The sequence below is a fragment of the Meriones unguiculatus genome, chromosome 4, assembly GCF_030254825.1.
Source record: "Meriones unguiculatus strain TT.TT164.6M chromosome 4, Bangor_MerUng_6.1, whole genome shotgun sequence".
NCBI lineage: Eukaryota > Metazoa > Chordata > Mammalia > Rodentia > Muridae > Meriones > Meriones unguiculatus.
The window spans coordinates 28,858,886-28,876,261 of record NC_083352.1 but is presented as its reverse complement, the minus strand read 5'-3'; the positions used below and the strand labels follow the sequence as shown (position 1 = coordinate 28,876,261).

Sequence of the window (17,376 nt, the reverse complement as noted above, 5' to 3'; positions counted from 1 at the left end):
GACACACCCTTAGGACATACCTTAATCCCAAACAATGTAGGGACCTCTAAGCTTGGAAAGAGAGAGGGCCTTGATTGGAAGTGAGGTCTAGCGGAGGGGCAGACAAAGAGCCAATCAGAGAAGGACTCGTCAGCAGGAGTCAGAGATAGGATCCGCCCACCAGGAAAGGGAGCCTTCTTAAAGAGAGTGCAGCACTGTAGAGCAGCTCAGTTGAGTTCTCGCTGTGCAGTGAGGTGGAGCTGAATGCTGGATCGCCACCCCACCCCCTTCCCGCCAGCAACCCACCACCCTTTGTTGATTTTCTGAGTGCGGGTCTGTGCTGTTGAAGAGAGTCAGGTGAATCCCGAGAGTCGGAAGGGACCAGAAGTGTTTGCAGTAGAACCACCCAACCAGATCGGGAAGGAGAGAACCCACCAAGGGTGCAGGGGGCAGAGGACATCTGACAGAAATGTCTCAGGGGAGAGCAGACATCTGAGGGAGAGCCTAGGAGGAGGAGGAGAAATTCCCTGGGATCCACTGCAGAAGATCCACTGTTTCACCCCTCTCCTGCTGGAGAACGCTTAGGAGCCTCCATTTTGGAGAAGGGGGTAACTGAAGGCCCAGACGGGTTCCTCGGGAAAGCCATGGCCGCAGTTGTTTGGGACTTGATCACCAGCACCATCCCCAGCCTGCTTGCACTTGCACTTGCAGCCGCCCTTATGTACTTTGTCTCCAAGAAGCTTGGACCAATATGTGCCCACCAAGAACACACCTCAAAAGCTTTTGGAAAAGCAGCTCAACTGCAAGAAGTGGTAGTCGTGCAACAAGCGAAATTAGCTGTGACGTTACTGAGGCTGCAGAGACAGGAGAGAGGAGAAACGAGGGTACGTGATGGGTCTCGGGTCCGGGATAGACAGCTCGTGGAACCTGAGTCGCCGCCGGCTCTGAAGAAAACCGAGCAAGGGCAGCCACCACCCTCACCTCCTTTCCCACTGGCCCAGGGAGGGACGCCTGACAAGGGTTTTCAACAGCCTGCGGGACCTGTGCTTGCAGAGTCTAAGGATTCTCCCCGTGGAAAGCATTCCCGCTCAGGGGGCTCGCCTGAGCCTAAGCCGAGGTGCCCCCCACTTTCTGAGCCGCTCCTGCAACAGCCCCTGCTGTTTCCTTCAGGGCCGGGACCCACAGAATTGGGCGGATCCTCTGAGGACCCCACTGCCTGGGTCACAGGGGTTCAGAGATTTCAAGAGGCCCTCAAGACCCCATACAGTCTGGCCTTGAGAAATGAGCCCGGCAGAGCAGATCTGAAGCATGTGGTGATAGATGGGAGTAACGTGGCCATGGCCCACGGCCTACAAAAGTTCTTCAGTTTCAGAGGAATAGCCCTCGCCGTGGAGTATTTCTGGAAGATTGGCAACAGAAACATCACCGTGTTTGTCCCACAGTGGAGAACGAGGCGGGATCCTCACGTCACGGAACAGCACCTGTTGGGCCAGCTCCAGGAGCTCGGCATAGTGGCTCTGACTCCTGCCCGCAGGGTCTCCCGAGAAACAATCTCTTCTCATGAGGACAGGTTCCTACTGCACCTGGCAGAGAAGACCGGGGGGATCATCGTGACCAATGATAACCTGAGAGAGTTTGTGACTGAGTCGGCGTCCTGGAGAGAAATCGTTGCCACCAGGCTGCTTCAGTACACGTTCGTGGGAGACATATTTATGGTTCCCGATGACCCTCTGGGAAGACACGGACCTCGGCTGGAAGAATTTCTTCGAAAAGACCTCTTTCCTCCAGACAGGCAGCTGGTTGTTGACAGTGGCCCGCCAGGCATGAGCACTTTGGACACTGTCCTCAGGAGCCCCAGCCCCAGCCCCAGCCCCAGCCCCAGCCCCAGCCCCAGCCCCAGCCACTGGCCACCACCCCAGATCCACGGAGCCTCTCCAAGCCCTGGGCTTCCTCAGCAACAGCTCTTCACCGTCCATGTCACAGGGCCCAGGATGCAGCAGAAACTGGCCAGGCCCGCACAGAGATCTTGGGCAGAGACCACCCAGCTGAGGGAGGCGCTGATGAGCATCTTCCCCGACTCTGAGCAGAAAAGGAAGATTGATCAGCTTGTGCTAGCTCATCCATCCACGATGGACCTGAACGCCCTCTCTGGCCTTGTGTTGGATGCAAGGCTGGGCTGAGACTGCACTCACGATGGGGTGGGGAGGGGACCGGGGAGGACACTAGGGGCTGCCACCTGTGGGTAGTTCCTTGCCTGAGGGAACATTGCTGTATGCTATGGGAGAAACGAGGGACAGATGCTTGGTGTACTCAAAATGGAGATTCTAAATAAACAGAAGCGGGGAGTAAGAACTCCCACAAATACAGACTATTGTTTTTTCGTGTTTTGTTTTGTTTTTTAAGTTGAAATTTCCTGATTGTGAACCAGGCAGACAACTTCTGTTCAAAGGCCCTGGATTCTAGGAGAACGTGATGATGAGTGTGAGCTTCTGTTCTTCAATGGGATTTAAAAACAGTGGGGTGGGATTCAGCGAATGGGATGCTCAGAGGAGCAGCTTTTGCCTATATTTCCACAGGTGAGCAGATCCTAAGGGTTCCATCAAATTGCAAAGGAGTCCATCCCCAGTGAGAGAGGATTCCCCATGAAAGCCTCTTCTCAAGAAAGGAAAGGAGCTAGAAAACGGTTAACCTGGAGCCATGGTCCCACCCTGAAAGTTGATACCATCCACATCCCCTGCACAAAGGCACACACAACACCAACACCACTGCCAGCTCCACAAGTGCCATGCCCTGGTGCAGGAAATGCTCATCCATCCACCTGGCTGAAAGACGACAGTGAGTTCCTGAAACAGACAGATGGGAAGACCTCTATCCTTAAATGGACATTTGCTGAGGTTACTGATGTTGGAGGGGAAGGTGGCATGAAGGCATGCTTCTTCAGGTGGATTTTTCCACTGTTTAGTTTAGGGGAGTGGGTGATAGTCTGTGCTGGAAGACTGAAACCCAGCACAATGTTTCCATTTGGCTGAAAGAGATGCCAGGAAGGAAAGAGATTGAATCAGAGGGTCCTTAGGACAGCCTGGAGAAGTGGGTGGGGGGAGGGTTCGCTCCTTCTGTGTCTTCAGTTGAGTACAAGGTCAGCTGGGTACTTTTCCTGTCTTTCTGAGCTACTGGGATTTCCCCTGAGCAGGTGGCTCTTGAGTCTTCCTTTGTAAAAAACAACGATTGGTGGAGGGAGGCATTTGTAGGGGAATTTCAGTTCTGCAACCTGGCAGCTCTGGCAATGGGGGGCAGGGGTGTCATACCTAGAGATCTTCATGGGCTGCCTGCTGGGGCTGGAATGCAGACACCGCTGAAAAGCCCCTTTGCTGAAATGCTGACACACCCTTAGGACTCACCCTTAATCCCAAGCAATGTAGGGAAGTCTTGTTTGGAGAGGGTGAGGGCCTTGATTGGAAGTGAAGTCTATTGAGGAGCAGACTAAGAGCCAATCAGAGAAGGACTTGTCTACATGAGTCACACAGAGTGGAGCTTTTCTAGATTCCATCATTTGTCTACAAATTTCATGATTTCCTTTTTTTTAATTGCTTAGTAGTATTCCATTGTGTAAATGTACCACAATTTCTTTATCTGTTCCTCTGTTGAGGGACATCTGGGTTGCTTTCAGGTTGTGGGTATTATGAATGAAGCTGCTACTAATGTGGTTGAACAAATTTCCTTGTTGCGTGTTTGAGTATATTTTGTATTTATTTCTATGCAATATTAGCTGGAACTTAAGGAAGCACTATTCATAATTGTCTGAGAAAGCACCAGATTGATTTCCAAAGTTTTGTACAAGTTTACATTCCCACCAGCAGTTGAAGAGGGGTACACTTTCTCCACAACCTCTCCAGCATGTTTTGTCACTTGAGATTTTGATCTTAGCCATTTTGCTGGGTGTAGGGTGAAATCTCAGCATTGTTTTGATTTTCTTCTCTCTGATGACTAAGAACACTGAGCATTTCTTTAAGTGTTTTTCTGCCATTCTATATTCCTCTACAGAGAATCCTCTGTTTAGCTCTGTACCTTATTTTTTAATTACCTGATTTGTTGTTTTTTAATTTCTAGAGTTATTAATATATTTTCTATATTAGCCCTTTTCAGATATAGAGATGGTGAAGATTTTTTTCCCATTTTGTAGGCTGAGACCAACAAATATAAAAAGTTTCAGCCCAGGTGGTCCTGCAGGGAATGGTGCACCAACCAGGGTCCATGCACGTAGAAGACCTAGACCCCCTGCTCTGATGTAGCTGATTGGTAGTTCTGTATCTATGTGGCTTCCTGAGTAAGGGGAGCAGAGGCTGCCTCTCTCATGAACTTTGTTGCCTACTCTATGATCACTTTCCCTTGTTGATGTGGCCTTGCTAGGCCACAAAGGAAGAGGATCCAGGTGGTCCTGATGAGACTTGATAAGCTATGGGTAGATGGCAGAGGACTCCACCTTTCAGTGGGACTGGGAGGAGTTGAGGCAGGGGGCTTCAATCAGGGTATATAGTGAATTAATTGTAAAAAATTAATTAAAATTGAAAAAAATAAAGTAAAGGACCAAAGCACAGTGATCTTATGCCTTGAAATTGAGCTGTTCACTGAGAGCACACTTTCAGCTACCAGTGATTCTAAATCTTCCTAATATTGCTACCCTCATGATTTGGTGACCCTCGATCATAAAATTATTTTCATTGCTACTTAACAGCTGAAATGTTGCTACTGTTATGAATCAAGTAAATATCTAAAATGCAGAATATCTGATATGTGACCTCTGAGAAAAGTTCTTTCATACCCTAAATCTATTGCAATCCACAAGTTGAGAAACACTGAGCTAGACTTTCAGGCTCCATTGTTGTTGACTGTATGGGTCTGAGGACATGGTCGTTAGAAGTTCAGCTTCCTGTGAACATATTTTTTCTCATCAGTATTGACCTCTCATTTATTAAAGAGGTATTTTGGCTCCTACATATCTCTACTTTTATTTTATGTCTAAGCTGACTTGGAATTTGGAGAGGAAATTAGTTGCTGATGAAATCCTCACTAAAGGGATTTTATATACCTCGGATTATTTTTCTTTTTAAAGTAGTGAATTTACATAGAGCTCCCTATTAAAGTGAAAGATATGAGCACCAAATTATTGAGTTTTATCAGGCAAAACTCCCATTGTAGCTAAAATCCACACAGCTAATGATTTACTGATTTCAGCTGCAAATTAGACTAACACAGATTTGCTGTTTTCGGCTCTCCTTCCGGATGGCTTTGAGAAGGAGAGTTCAGTGACATGTGATATATCTGTGTACACAAAAAAGAAATTCACCGTGCAAAGTCTGATTTCAAGAAAGGACCAATGTTTCTCTCATTTATAACTGCATGAATCTATACTGTATTTCCAAGTTAGAGATTGACATGATAAAATCAATATTCTTGAGAAAATTGTCATCAAATTTACTAATTCTTCATTCTAAGTCAATCTTGCCACAAACATATCCACCATATCTTCCACTCCAGTCTTGAACTGTTCATACCAAATAGATACTAAAGCACCCACCTGTTCCCATAGTATTATGAATTTAACTCTTTATAGTATAGTGAAGGTACTTTTTCCCTCTGCTTTTTAGCACATGAGAAAGCAATGGTAAATTATTATCTTGGAAGTACATCAAACCTGCTGACCCTCGGGTCTAGGTTTCCCCTCCTCAGAACTATGGACAGTAAAATCCTGTTCTTTATAAGTGAAGCAGTGTCTGGGAGGTTTTGTTGGTATGTTTTGTTTTGTTTTGTTTTACAGCAGCACATTTGAACTTAGAGACTGCTTCCATATTCTTGTGGGACTCCTAGCAGTGGGGGCTGTGTCTGACACTTGTTCTTGGATCCCCTTTTCCCCTACCAGAGTGACCCATCCAGCCTTGATTTGATGGCATGTGTTGAGTTTTATTGGAATTTGTTGCACCATGTTTGATTGCTATCCCTGGGATGCTGCTATTTTATGAAGGGAAATGTAGAAGTGAATCTGGGGAAAGGGAAAGTAACAAGGAGGAACTCAGAGGAGATGAGGGAGGGGAAACTGTAGTCAGGACGTATGAGAGAAGAATATATTTAGAAAGAAAGAAAGAAAGAAAGAAAGAAAGAAAGAAAGAAAGAAAGAAAGAAAGGGAAATGCATTGATTTTAAATGAACCTGAATCTCCATGAAAAAAAAAAAATGCAGTGAAAAAAAACCTACATTCTAGTTCATAATTTTGTGAGAAAATCTTGGTAAATTTTCATAAGGTTGAAAATTTTAATTTTATTTGCAAGTATGTTTTTCTTATGTTGTTATAACTTCCTCTTATTTCCTGGGATAGACAACTGCTCTTATGTGCTTGGCTTTTATTCTACTCTAACAAACAATTTGAGGTTGGTCATATGGTTATGATTTTTATGTTTATTGGTTGAAGAGTGAAGATTAGTTCTCAAGTCCAGTCCAAGTATTTTGAAATATAATCTACACAACAACTCAATTTCTAAGCCTTGGCAACTGTTTAGAAATATATGAAAATAATACAGCAGCCAACAATTATATAGAAGAGTTGTTCATTGTAATATTTAAACGAATAAAAAAGGTGATTCAAATTCTATGTCACAAAAAAGCAGTTTTTAAACATGTCCTCCCTGTAATTTCAACTTATATTTTCTGACCTCTTGAATGTTCCCACATTTTACTTTGGGAATTTCCATGACATGGTCACTCTCAAGACAATGCAAATAATGCAAATTAATATAATTCAGGAGCATTCATGAGGGAACTTCTCAGTGCATTGCTTAGTCTTTACTGTTCACATGGTTGGGTAGAAATCCTAAGAAATAAGGAAAACACATCGTTTGGTGTGTTCAAAGGCGATTGCTAGAAGTAATTAGATCAACAAGGCATTAACCCTTGCATAGTTTAATCCATTGATTGATTCAAAATTTGAACAGACTGTTGAGAGTCTGTGGAATTGTATTAGAGGGAGCAGGTTAGAGGAAGTGGGTCGATGGAGATGAGCCATCCAGGGCTAGAGGCAGTCTGGGTCTTCTTTGTTGCCATTCCACTCTGCTCCCAGTGTTTCTTGAGGTGAAGAAACTCCACTTTCTTGATCTCACTAGTAGGCTCTGTCCACTCAAAGGAAGTAAGCAACCAGGGACAGAAATATCTGTAACCAAGAAAAATATAGAGGTGGCTTGAGCACTTTAAAAGTGTTCTCCTTCACACACATGAACTCAATGGAGGGCTCTTTGACACCACCCCCCCCAGAGGGAGGAGTAGCTTTGTTAGGCCACGGAGGAGGACATTGCAGCCAGTCCTGATGAAACCTGTTAAACTAGGGTCAGATGGAAGGGGAGGAGGACCTCCTCTACCAGTGGACTTGGAGAGGTTCAGGGAGGAGATGAGGGAGGGAGGGTGAGATTGGGAGGGAATTAGGGAGGGGGTTATGGCTGGGATACAAAGTAAATAACCTATGATTAATATAAAAAATATATATATATAAAGTGTTCTCCCTCCAGAGGACCCCAAATCTAATCCCAACACCCAAAATTGGAGACTCATAACTTGTGTCTCCACAGGCAGAAGCATAGATATGGTATACATAATCTCATGCAGGCACAGACAGACACATAAACTTACAAAAATACCTTTCAAAAGAGGCATAACAAATAACTCCTTCCTTTAAGTTGTTTCTCTTGGAAGTGTAGTTAATGCATATGGTACCATATTCTCTTAAGGGATTCACATGTCTTCATATGTTTAATGTTCAGTTCAGACTGCTTCTTGGCTCTGCCCCTGTTTTCCTTTTTCCCTTCACTAACCTCAAATTACAAATCTTGAATAGTTTGTTGTAACCTCTCTGGCTACTTTTCATCAATTCTTACCTGTTTTGTTTTTTTTTTATCAGTGTCCATTTCCTTTATAAGCCACAAGAAGGTATATTAATAACTAATTCTCCAATCAAGCAAAGGGATCAAGAAAATACCAGAATCCATGGTGGGTTGGGAGCACAATGACTGCAACAAAATAGGGCCTTTACTTAACTGCATTCTGCCTAATGTACTCAATACTTCAGAATGAATTTAAAACTAATACATCATAAATAAATATATGCATATGCATGAATTTTTAGAATATAATTTAATCAATATAATGTTTTAAATGTTTTTAAATAGTTTATTATTATAGATGTCAATGAGTGCTTTGTGGAAATGAAGCTACAAAAATCTTACTGAAGTATACATATGCTATATACCTTTTATATTTATGTACTTTACTTGAGTTTAAGTATAAATTAAATTCTTATATATAAATATTTTATATAATAGTTTTCTAATTCTTACTCTTTTTTCACATAAAATTTAACCATTTATCTGGAAAATGAATCCATTTAATTGAACAATAAAAAAGAATACTACTTTTTAATTTTGACCTAATTAGAATTATAAAGTTGAAAATACTTTTTGTCTTTGATATAATTTAAAAATCTATTAGTATTTCTGAGATGTCACTGGTCAAGTAGTTTGTGAAATCCTACCAGGTTTGATTGTAGGTTATTTTTATTTGTTTGTTTGTTTTTCCATTTTTTATTAATCACACTTTATTCACTTTGTATCCCTCCATAAGCCCCTCCCTCCTCCCCTCCCTATCTCACCTCTCACCTCCTTCCCACATGCTCCTCCCCAAATCCACTGATAGGAGAGGTCCTCCTCTCATTCCTTCTGATCTTCGTCTATCAGATCTCATCAGGAGTGGCTGCATTGTCATCGTCTGTGGCCTGGTAAGGCTGCTCCCCTCTCAGGGGGAAGTGATCAAAGAGCAGGCCAATCAGATTATGTCAGAGGCAGTCCCTCTTCCCATTACTATGTAACCCACTTGGACAATGAAATGCCGTGGGCTACATCTGTGCAGGGGTTCTAGGTTATCTCCATTCCTGGTAACTTGGTTGGAGTATGAGTCTCTGGGAAGACCCCTTAGTTCAAACTTCTGGTTCTGTTGCTCTGCTTGTGGAGTTCCAGTCCTCTCCAGATCTTACTATTTCCCACTTCTTACATAAGATTTCCTGCATTCTGCCCAAAGGTTGCCCATAAGTCTCAGCATCTGCTTTGATAGTCTGCAGGGCAGAGCCTTTCAGAGGCCCTCCGTGGCGGGTTTCTAGCTTGTTTCCTGTTTTCTTCTTCTTCTGATGTCCTTCCTCTTTGCCTTTCGTGATGGGGATTGAGCATTTTAGTCAGGGTCCTCTCTCTTGATTAGTTTTTTTAGATATACAGATTTTAGTAGGTTTATCCTATATTACATGTCTATATGAGTGAGTATATACCATGTGTGTCTTTCTGCTTCTAGGACAGCTCACTCAGGATGATCCTATCCAGGTCCCACCATTTACCTCCAAATTTCATGATTTCCTTATTTTCATTGCTGAGTAATATTCTATTGTGTATATGTACCACAATTTCTGCATCCATTCTTCAGTTGAGGGGTATCTTGGCTGTTTCCAGCTTTTGGCAATTACAAATAAAGCTGCTACAGACATGGTTGAGCAAATGTCCTTATTGTGTATTTGAGTCTCTTTTGGATATATGCCTAGGGGTGGTATGGCTGGATCTTGAGGAAGCACTATTCCTAGTAGTCTGAGAAAGCTCCAGGTTGATTTCTAGAGTGATTGTACAAGTTTACATTCCCACCAGCAGTGGAGGAGGGTTCTCCTTTCTCCACAGCCTCTCCAGTATGTGTTGTCACTCGAATTTTTCATCTTGGCCATTCTGATGGCAGTAAGGTGATATCTCAAAGTCATTTTGATTTGCATCTCTCACATGGCTAAGGATGTTGACCATCTCTTTAAGTGTTTCTCTGCCTTTCTATATTCTTCTGCAGAGAATTCTCTGTTTAGCTCTGTTCCCCATTTTTTTAATTGGATTACTTGGTTTACTGCTTGTCAGCTTTTTTAGTTCTTTATACATACTGGATATTAGCCCTCTGTCAGATAAAGGGTTGGGAAAGATTTTTTCCCAATCTGTAGGCAGTCGTTTTGTTTTGATGATGGTGTCCTCTGCTTTACAGAAGCTTTTCAGTTTCATGCGCTCCCTTTTATTGATTGTTGCTCTTAGAGCCTGTGCTGTTGGTGTTCTGTTCAGGACATTGCCTCCTGTTCCAATGAGTTCTAGGGTATTCACCACTTTTTCTTGTAACTGATTTAACCTGTCTGGTTTTATGTTGAGGTCTTTGATCCACTCAGACTTTAGTTTTGTGCAGGGTGATAAGTATGGATCTATTTGCATTTTTCTAAATGTAGACATCCAGTTAGACCAGCACCATTTATTGAAGATGCTTTCTTTTTTTCATTGTATGGTTTTGGCATCTTTGTCAGAGATCAGGTGTCCATAAGTATGTGGGTTTATTTCTGGGGCTTCTGTTCATTTCCATTGATCCACCTTTCTGTTTCTATGCCAGTACCATGAAGTTTTTACTATTGCTCTATGTTACAGCTTAAGATCAGGGATGGAGATACCTCCAGAAGATCTTTTATTGTAGAGGATTGTTTTAGCAATTCTGGGTTTCTTGTTATTCTATATGAAGTTGTGCAGCAAACCAGCCCAGCCAGGGCCCCACAACTGTGGGGAATCAGTTGTTTGGATTTTCAGGTTAGGCACAGGTAGGCGGATTGACAGTCAGAGACCACACCAAGTAGTGTTTTGAATCTGCTGCCCTTTACTGAAGTCAAGCCAACACTTTTATAGTGAATACATATAGAAGCACCTGAAGTTGACATATTTCCTGGAACATTTACAAAGTTTATATTTTAACTGAAAGGCGATCTGGTAAAAGGAAGTGTCTACAAAAAATCTTGGCCTAAAGGTCTCTTAAGCAGAGCAAACATAGGACTAGTGACTATTTACCCAGTGTTATTGCTGCTAATTTAGCGAGTAGAGGGCCAGGGCCTGTTAAACTTGTGGTTTGTTTACGTAGTTTATTGTTATTAGCTAGGGGCTGTTAATAATCCTCTGAGCTAAGTTGGCTAAATATTTACAATTCTCCCTAGAGATAAGCAGCAGGAGGAATTCCTCCTGTTTGTCTTGCTAAGGATTTAAAATCTTTCCTTAGAGATAAGGCTCCAAGGGGGACATGCTTGAGCCTGTCTGTCCATAAAATTCATAGTATAATATAAAACCTTCTGAACTCCTATGTTTGCCTATCTTGTTTCTGCCTCATCATAAACACCTGTGTTTGGTAACGGTTTTGTAGTAGTTTTACTGCAGTGGGAATATCCAGAGCATTTATCCTAACAGATCCTGATTAAATATTTTCTTTAGAAAGTCCTAAAACTCTTGTCCCTTTATTACCTACAATGTTTGGTTTTTCCACAAGCAATTCCTGATGCTGAATCTGATTTATTACCTCTCCTAAAATTTTATTTTCCTTTCACTCTTATTTGCTAAAGCTTTTAGTAATCTATCAGAAATGTGTTTTCTTGAATAGTTAACTGTGCTGTTGCAAGAATCATAGAGAAACAGCAAAAAAGCTCATCAATCCAACCCTGCAACTGAGTAAGCATGGGATTCTCAGAATACATCTTTTTGGCTTAGGTGGCCATGTTAGGGTTCTTGCCAGTGACCTCCAGGGAGCTTATTTCTGAAGAAAAGATATCTCCCATCTAGTAGCACAATCTATTGATATGCTACACCGACGATGCTGGAGAGGGTATAGCAAAGTTGAGAATTTTTTTTCCATGTCTGTAAAGAGTTGTGTTCGTAATTTGATGGGAATTGCATTGAATTTGTAGATTTCTTTTGGTAAGATGGCCATTTTTACTATGTTAATCCTGCCAAGCCATGAGCATGAGAGATCTTTCTATCTTCTGATATCTTCTTCTAATTCTTTCTTCAGAGACTTGAAATTTTTTTCATACAAGTCGTTGATTTGCTTGGTTAGGGTCACAGCAAGGCACTTTATGTCATTTGTCACTATAGTGAAGTGTGTTGTTTCCCTAATTTCATTCTCAGCCCTTTTGTCTTTTGTATACAGGAGGGCTACTGATTTTTTGAGTAATTTTTCTAACCGGCCACTTTGCTGAAGGTGTTTATCAGCTGTAGGAATTCTCTGTAGATTTTTTGGGGTCACTCAGGTATACTATCATATCATCTGCAAATAGTGATAATTTGACATCTTCCTTTCCAATTTGTATCCTCTTGATCTCCTTCAACTGTCTTATTGCTCTAGCAAGGACTTCCAGACTATGTTGAAGAGATATGGAGAGAGTGGGCAGCCTTGCATTGTCCCTGATTTCAGTGGGATTGCTTTAAGTTTCTCTTAGTTTAGTTTGGTGTTGGCTATAGGATTGCTGTATATTGCCTTTACTATGTTTAGATATGTGCCTTGTATCCCTCATCTCTCCAAGACTTTGAATATGAATAGATGTTGGATTTTGTCAAATGCTTTTACAGCATCTAAGGAGATTATCATGTGCTTTTTTTTTCCTTTCAGTTTGTTAATGTAGTGGATCGCATTGATGGATTTCTGTATATTGAACCACCCCTGCATACCTGGGATGAAGCATACTTGGTCATAGTGGGTGATATTTTTGATGTGATCTTGTATTTAGTTTGCAAGTATTTTGTTGAGTATTTTTTGCATCAATGTTCCTAAGGGAGATTGGCCTGAAATTCTCTTTCTTTGCTGGATCTTTGTGAGGTTTATGTACCAAGGTGACTGTGGCTTCATAGAATGAGTTTGGTAGTGTTCCTTTTGTTTATATTTTGTGGAAGAGTTTGAAGAGAACTGGAGTTAGCTCTTCTTTGAATGTCTGGTAGAATTCTGCACTGAAACTGTCTGGTCCTGGGAATTTTTGATTGTGAGACTTTTGATGACTGCTTCTATTTCCTTGGGGGATATAGGACTATTTAATTGGTATACCTGGTCTTGATTCAGTTTTCATAAGTGGAATCGATTAAGAAAATTGTCCATTTCATTTAGATTTTCAAATTTTGTGGCATATAGACTTTTGAAGTAAGTCCTAATGATTGTTTGGATTTCCACAGTGTCTGTAGTTATGTCCCCCTTTTCATTTCTGATTTTCTTGATTTGGATGGTGTCTCTCTGCTTTTTAATTAGGTTGGCTAAGGGTTTGTCTATGTTGTTGATTTTCTCAAAGAACCAGCTCTTGGTCTCATTGATTCTTTGAATTGTTTTATTTGTTTCTAATTGATTGATTTCAGCCCTGAATTTGATTATTTCCAGCCATCTACTCTTTTTTGGTGTGTCTGCTTCTTCTTTTTCTAGGGTTTTCAGGTGATCCATTAAGTTGCTTGAATGAGCTCTCTTGAATTTCTTCTTGAGTCACTTAGTGCTATGAACTTTCCTCTTAGCACTGCTTTCATTGTGTCTCACAAGTTTGGGTATGTTGTGCCTTCATTTTTATTGAATTCTAGGAATACTTTAATTTCTTTCTTTATTTCTACCCTGACCCAGCTGTCATTTTGTAGCAAGTTGTTCAATTTCCATATGTATGTTGGCTTTCTGCCATTTCTGTTGTTGTTGAGGTCCAGCTTTATTCCATGGTGATCAGATAGGATATAAGAGATTATTTCAGTCTTCTTGTATCTGTTGAGGCTTGCTTTGGGCCCCACTATATGGTCTACTTTGGAGAAGGTTCCATGAGGTGCTTGAAGAAGGTAAATTCTTTTGTGTTTAGGTGTAAGGTTCTGTAAATATCTGTTAGGTCCATTTGATCCATGACCTCTGTTAGAGACATTGTTCCTTTGTTTAATTTCTGTTTTGTTGACCTGTCTTTTGTTGAGAGTGGGGTGTTTAAGTCTCCCACTATTAATGTGTGGGGATCTATGTGTGGTTTAAGTTTTATCAATGTTTCTTTTATAAATGTGGGTGCCCTTGTATTTTGGGCATAGATGTTCAGGGTTGTGATGTCTTCTTGGTGGAATTTTCCCTTGATGAATATGAAGTGTCCTTCTCCATCTCTTTTGATTAATTTTGGTTGAAAGTCTATTTTATCAGATATTAGAATGGTACTCCTGCTTGCTTCTTGGGTCCATTTGCTTGGAAAGCCGTCTTCCAACTCTTTATCCTCAGGTAATGTCTATCTTTGTGACTTCAGTGGGTTTCTTGTATGCAACATATTGCTGGGTCTTGTTTAGGTATTCATTCTGTTAGTCTGTGTCTTTTTATTGGAAAATTGAGTCCATTGATGTTGAGAGAGATTAATGACTAGTGGCTGTTAGATCCTTTGATTTTGATGTAGGCTGTGGTCATAAATTTGTGTGCTTGGTTGCTTATTACTGTAGTGAGGTTAATTATTTCCTGTGTTTTCTTGAAAGTAGCTAGTTCTCTTGGGTTGTATTTTCCCTTCTAGTGTCTTCTGTAACACTGTATTTGTGTGTAGGTATTGTTGAAATTTGTTTTTGTCATCGAATATCTTGTTTTCTCTGTCTATGAGGATTGAGAATTTTGCTGGGTATAAAGTCTGGGCTGACATCTGTGTTCTCTTAGGGTCAGCATGATATCCATCCAGGCCCTTCTGGCTTTCATAGTCTCCGTTTAAAAGTCAGTTGTGAGTCTAATGGGTTTGCCATTATATGTTACTTGGCCTTTTCCCTTGCAGCTTTTAGTATTTTTTGTTTGTTCTGTATATTTTCGTTTTTGATTATTATGTGGCGGGAGGATTTTCTTTTGTGGTCTAATTTCTTGGGAGTTCTGTAGTCCTCTTGTGTTCTTATTGGCCTTTCCTTTAAGTTGTGGAAATTTTCTTCAATGATTTGTTGAAAATACTTTCTTGGCCTTGGAGGAGGGAATCTTCTTTTTCCTCTATTCCTATTATTCTTAGGTTTTGTCTTTTTATGTTGTCTTGGATTTTTTGGATGTTTTCTATCAGGAATTTTTTAGATTTATCAATTTCTTTGACAGATACATCAATTTCTTTCTTTGTATCTTCCACACCTGAGATTCTTTCTTCTATCTCTTGTAGTCTATTGGTTATGCTTAGCTCTGTAGTTCCTGTTTTCTTCCCTAAGTTCTTTCTCTCCGCAATTTCCCCCCATTTGTGTTTTCTTTATTTTTTCCAATTCTATCTTCAGGTCTTGAGCCCTTTTGTTGATTTCCTTCCCCTGTCTGACTGTATTTTCCTGTTTTTCTTTCAATTCCTTCAACTGTTTGTTTGAACAATCCTCTGTTTCTTTTATTTCTTTCAGTGATTTAAGTATTTCCTCTCTAAAGGCCACAAACCATTTGGCTGCAACTTCCTGTATTTCTTCATGGATGGCCATAATCTGTTTTTCTTTATCTTCTTCTATTTCTTTATGGATGGCCATAATCTATTTGTTTTTATCTTACTCTATTTCTTTATGGATGACCATAATTTGTTTGCTCTTATCTTCCTCTATTTCTTTATTAATGGCCATAATCTGTTTGAGTTTATCTTCCTCTAGGTCCTTACGATTTTTTTGTTTCCTTTGTTATCCTCTTCATGAGCCTGTAGATGTTAGGTCATCTTCTTGAAATTCATTTATGCTGGGGTGTCCAGGGCTACTTGCCCCTGGATAACTGGGTTGTAGAGATGCCATATTGGTCTGTTTTTTGTTGGTTGAGCTTTTATGCTGGCCTCTACCCATTGGGCTATCGTAGGTGTTTGGAGTTAGTTTCTGGACGTTCCTGTAATCCTGTGGTGGAGAGAATCTCCTTGGCAGGAAGACGGTTTTTCCTGAAGGAAGCCTTCTCAGCTTTTTGGGTATAGTCACTGTATGGCTGGTATTTTTCAGGAGTTGCCACAGCTCACCTCATGCATAGAGACCTGAGTGATAACTGTTGTCCTTGTTAGTCAAGAGGGCTCTCCTCTCACCAGGAGAAGTCCTGGAGACAGCTGCCCTGCTTCTGGGTTTCTTGCTGTAAGTTTAGTGAATTGCTGCTGTAACCTGTGTTTCCCTTGGTTTGGTCAGTTTTAGGGATAACTGGTTGCCCCTTGGAGCAGTATCTGGGGGTTGATCTCGGGAATCCAGGGCTTTTGAAGGTCTGAGGTTGGGGCTCTGTGCCCCAGTACCCAAGCAGTAATCTGTGGCGGGTCAGTATTGCTCTCCTGGTAACAGCAGGCTATCTGGTGCACAGCAGGTCCCTGGGTTGAACCAGTCTTCAGGACCTTTTTGGGAATATACTGGGTGGCCTATGTCCATCCTCTTTGCTTCTTTCCCTGTGAGGATTTCTCCTGACAGTGACTCCAAGTCTCTCGTGTCCTGGGGCGCAGAGTTCTGTCTGTGAGGAATAGTTGGTTCAAAGCAGGTCTCTGGGCTGGTGTTGCGTGTGCCTGCCCACTAGTCTGCAGGAGCTGGGTGCCCAACAACTCTCTGTGCTCCCGACATGGGTCCAGATCAGTGATGGCGGCTGGCACCCGCTGGTCTGTGAGACCTTTCCCAGGCAAAGAAGAAATACCAAGTCTAATTTCTGTTGCTCATATACTCATATACTCGCTGGAGATGATCAAACTCTCAGTGGCTAACCCCTTAAAGAAAATTCAAATGTTGGTACTAGCACAGACAGAACTTCACTATTTTCCTGGCTCTTCTAAACCTTACTTTACAATGCCAGTTAATACCAGCAACTATGGTTTGAGAACCTATTATATATTATACTGGCTGTTGAACTTGGAGATGGAAAACAGAATGTGGTATGAGGAAGTTGATATCTCACACTAAAATCCATGTTATATTATTTCTTGTCTCTTTATCACAGTTGTTTCCTATTGCCTATCTATAAGCAAATTTTTATTTACCATGAAAGCAATACTAAGACAAAGTATCAAAAGAATAGTTCCTTTTAATGCTAATGGTGATAATACATTATCAGAATTTACTTTCCTTTTTCAAGCCCAAAGCCCATGGGGAAATGCGAACTAAAGGGAGAATTTTTGGAACATATGAATGGGATAAATGGTCAATTATGCAGTGGCAGTGTTTTGTGAATTTTATGAGGGGGAAAAAGCCTTAATTGTGTGGATCTTGGTCTAGCAAAAAAGCCCTATTAATTAGGGGGAATATGTTTGCACCAATGTCTTTCATCCTTGATATTATCACTTTTTGGTGATTAGATGAGAACCCTGTTCTATTATAGCTGTTACTTAGGAGGAACAGTGTGTAAATCAAGCCAACAGCTAGCAAGAAACATCCAACAATTGTTTGTTTCAAGACACACATTTTGTTGGTAAACTAGCATTGCAATACCTATTAGCATGATTTCAGTAAAATCAAATCACCATTAATTAAATTCAAAACCACATGTAACTTAATAAATATATTTGTATCTGAATACAGGAAATGCCTATTCTCAAATCCTGAACATGCCCCTATACAAAGCGCTGCCTTCCCATGA

General features: G+C 41.3%; 1 protein-coding gene across 1 annotated transcript; it reads left to right on the top strand.

Annotated features, from left to right (window-relative positions):
* The first annotated feature begins 623 nt into the window (after nt 1–623).
* LOC132653786 (protein KHNYN-like) lies at nt 624–2,159 on the top strand. Its single transcript, XM_060383208.1, has 2 exons — nt 624–1,336; nt 1,550–2,159. Exons 1-2 carry the CDS (start codon nt 624–626, stop codon nt 2,157–2,159), a joined length of 1,323 nt encoding a protein of 440 aa, XP_060239191.1.
* Nucleotides 2,160–17,376: the final 15,217 nt, after the last annotated feature.

What these genes read in the sequence shown, in the direction of transcription:
- LOC132653786 (XM_060383208.1), top strand. Translation starts at nt 624, where the DNA reads ATGGCCGCAGTTGTTTGGGACTTGATCACCAGCACCATCCCCAGCCTG. An exon ending in ATGGCCCACGGCCTACAAAA is followed by an intron (nt 1,337 to 1,549) that starts GTTCTTCAGTTT and finishes TCATGAGGACAG; the next exon opens with GTTCCTACTGCACCTGGCAG.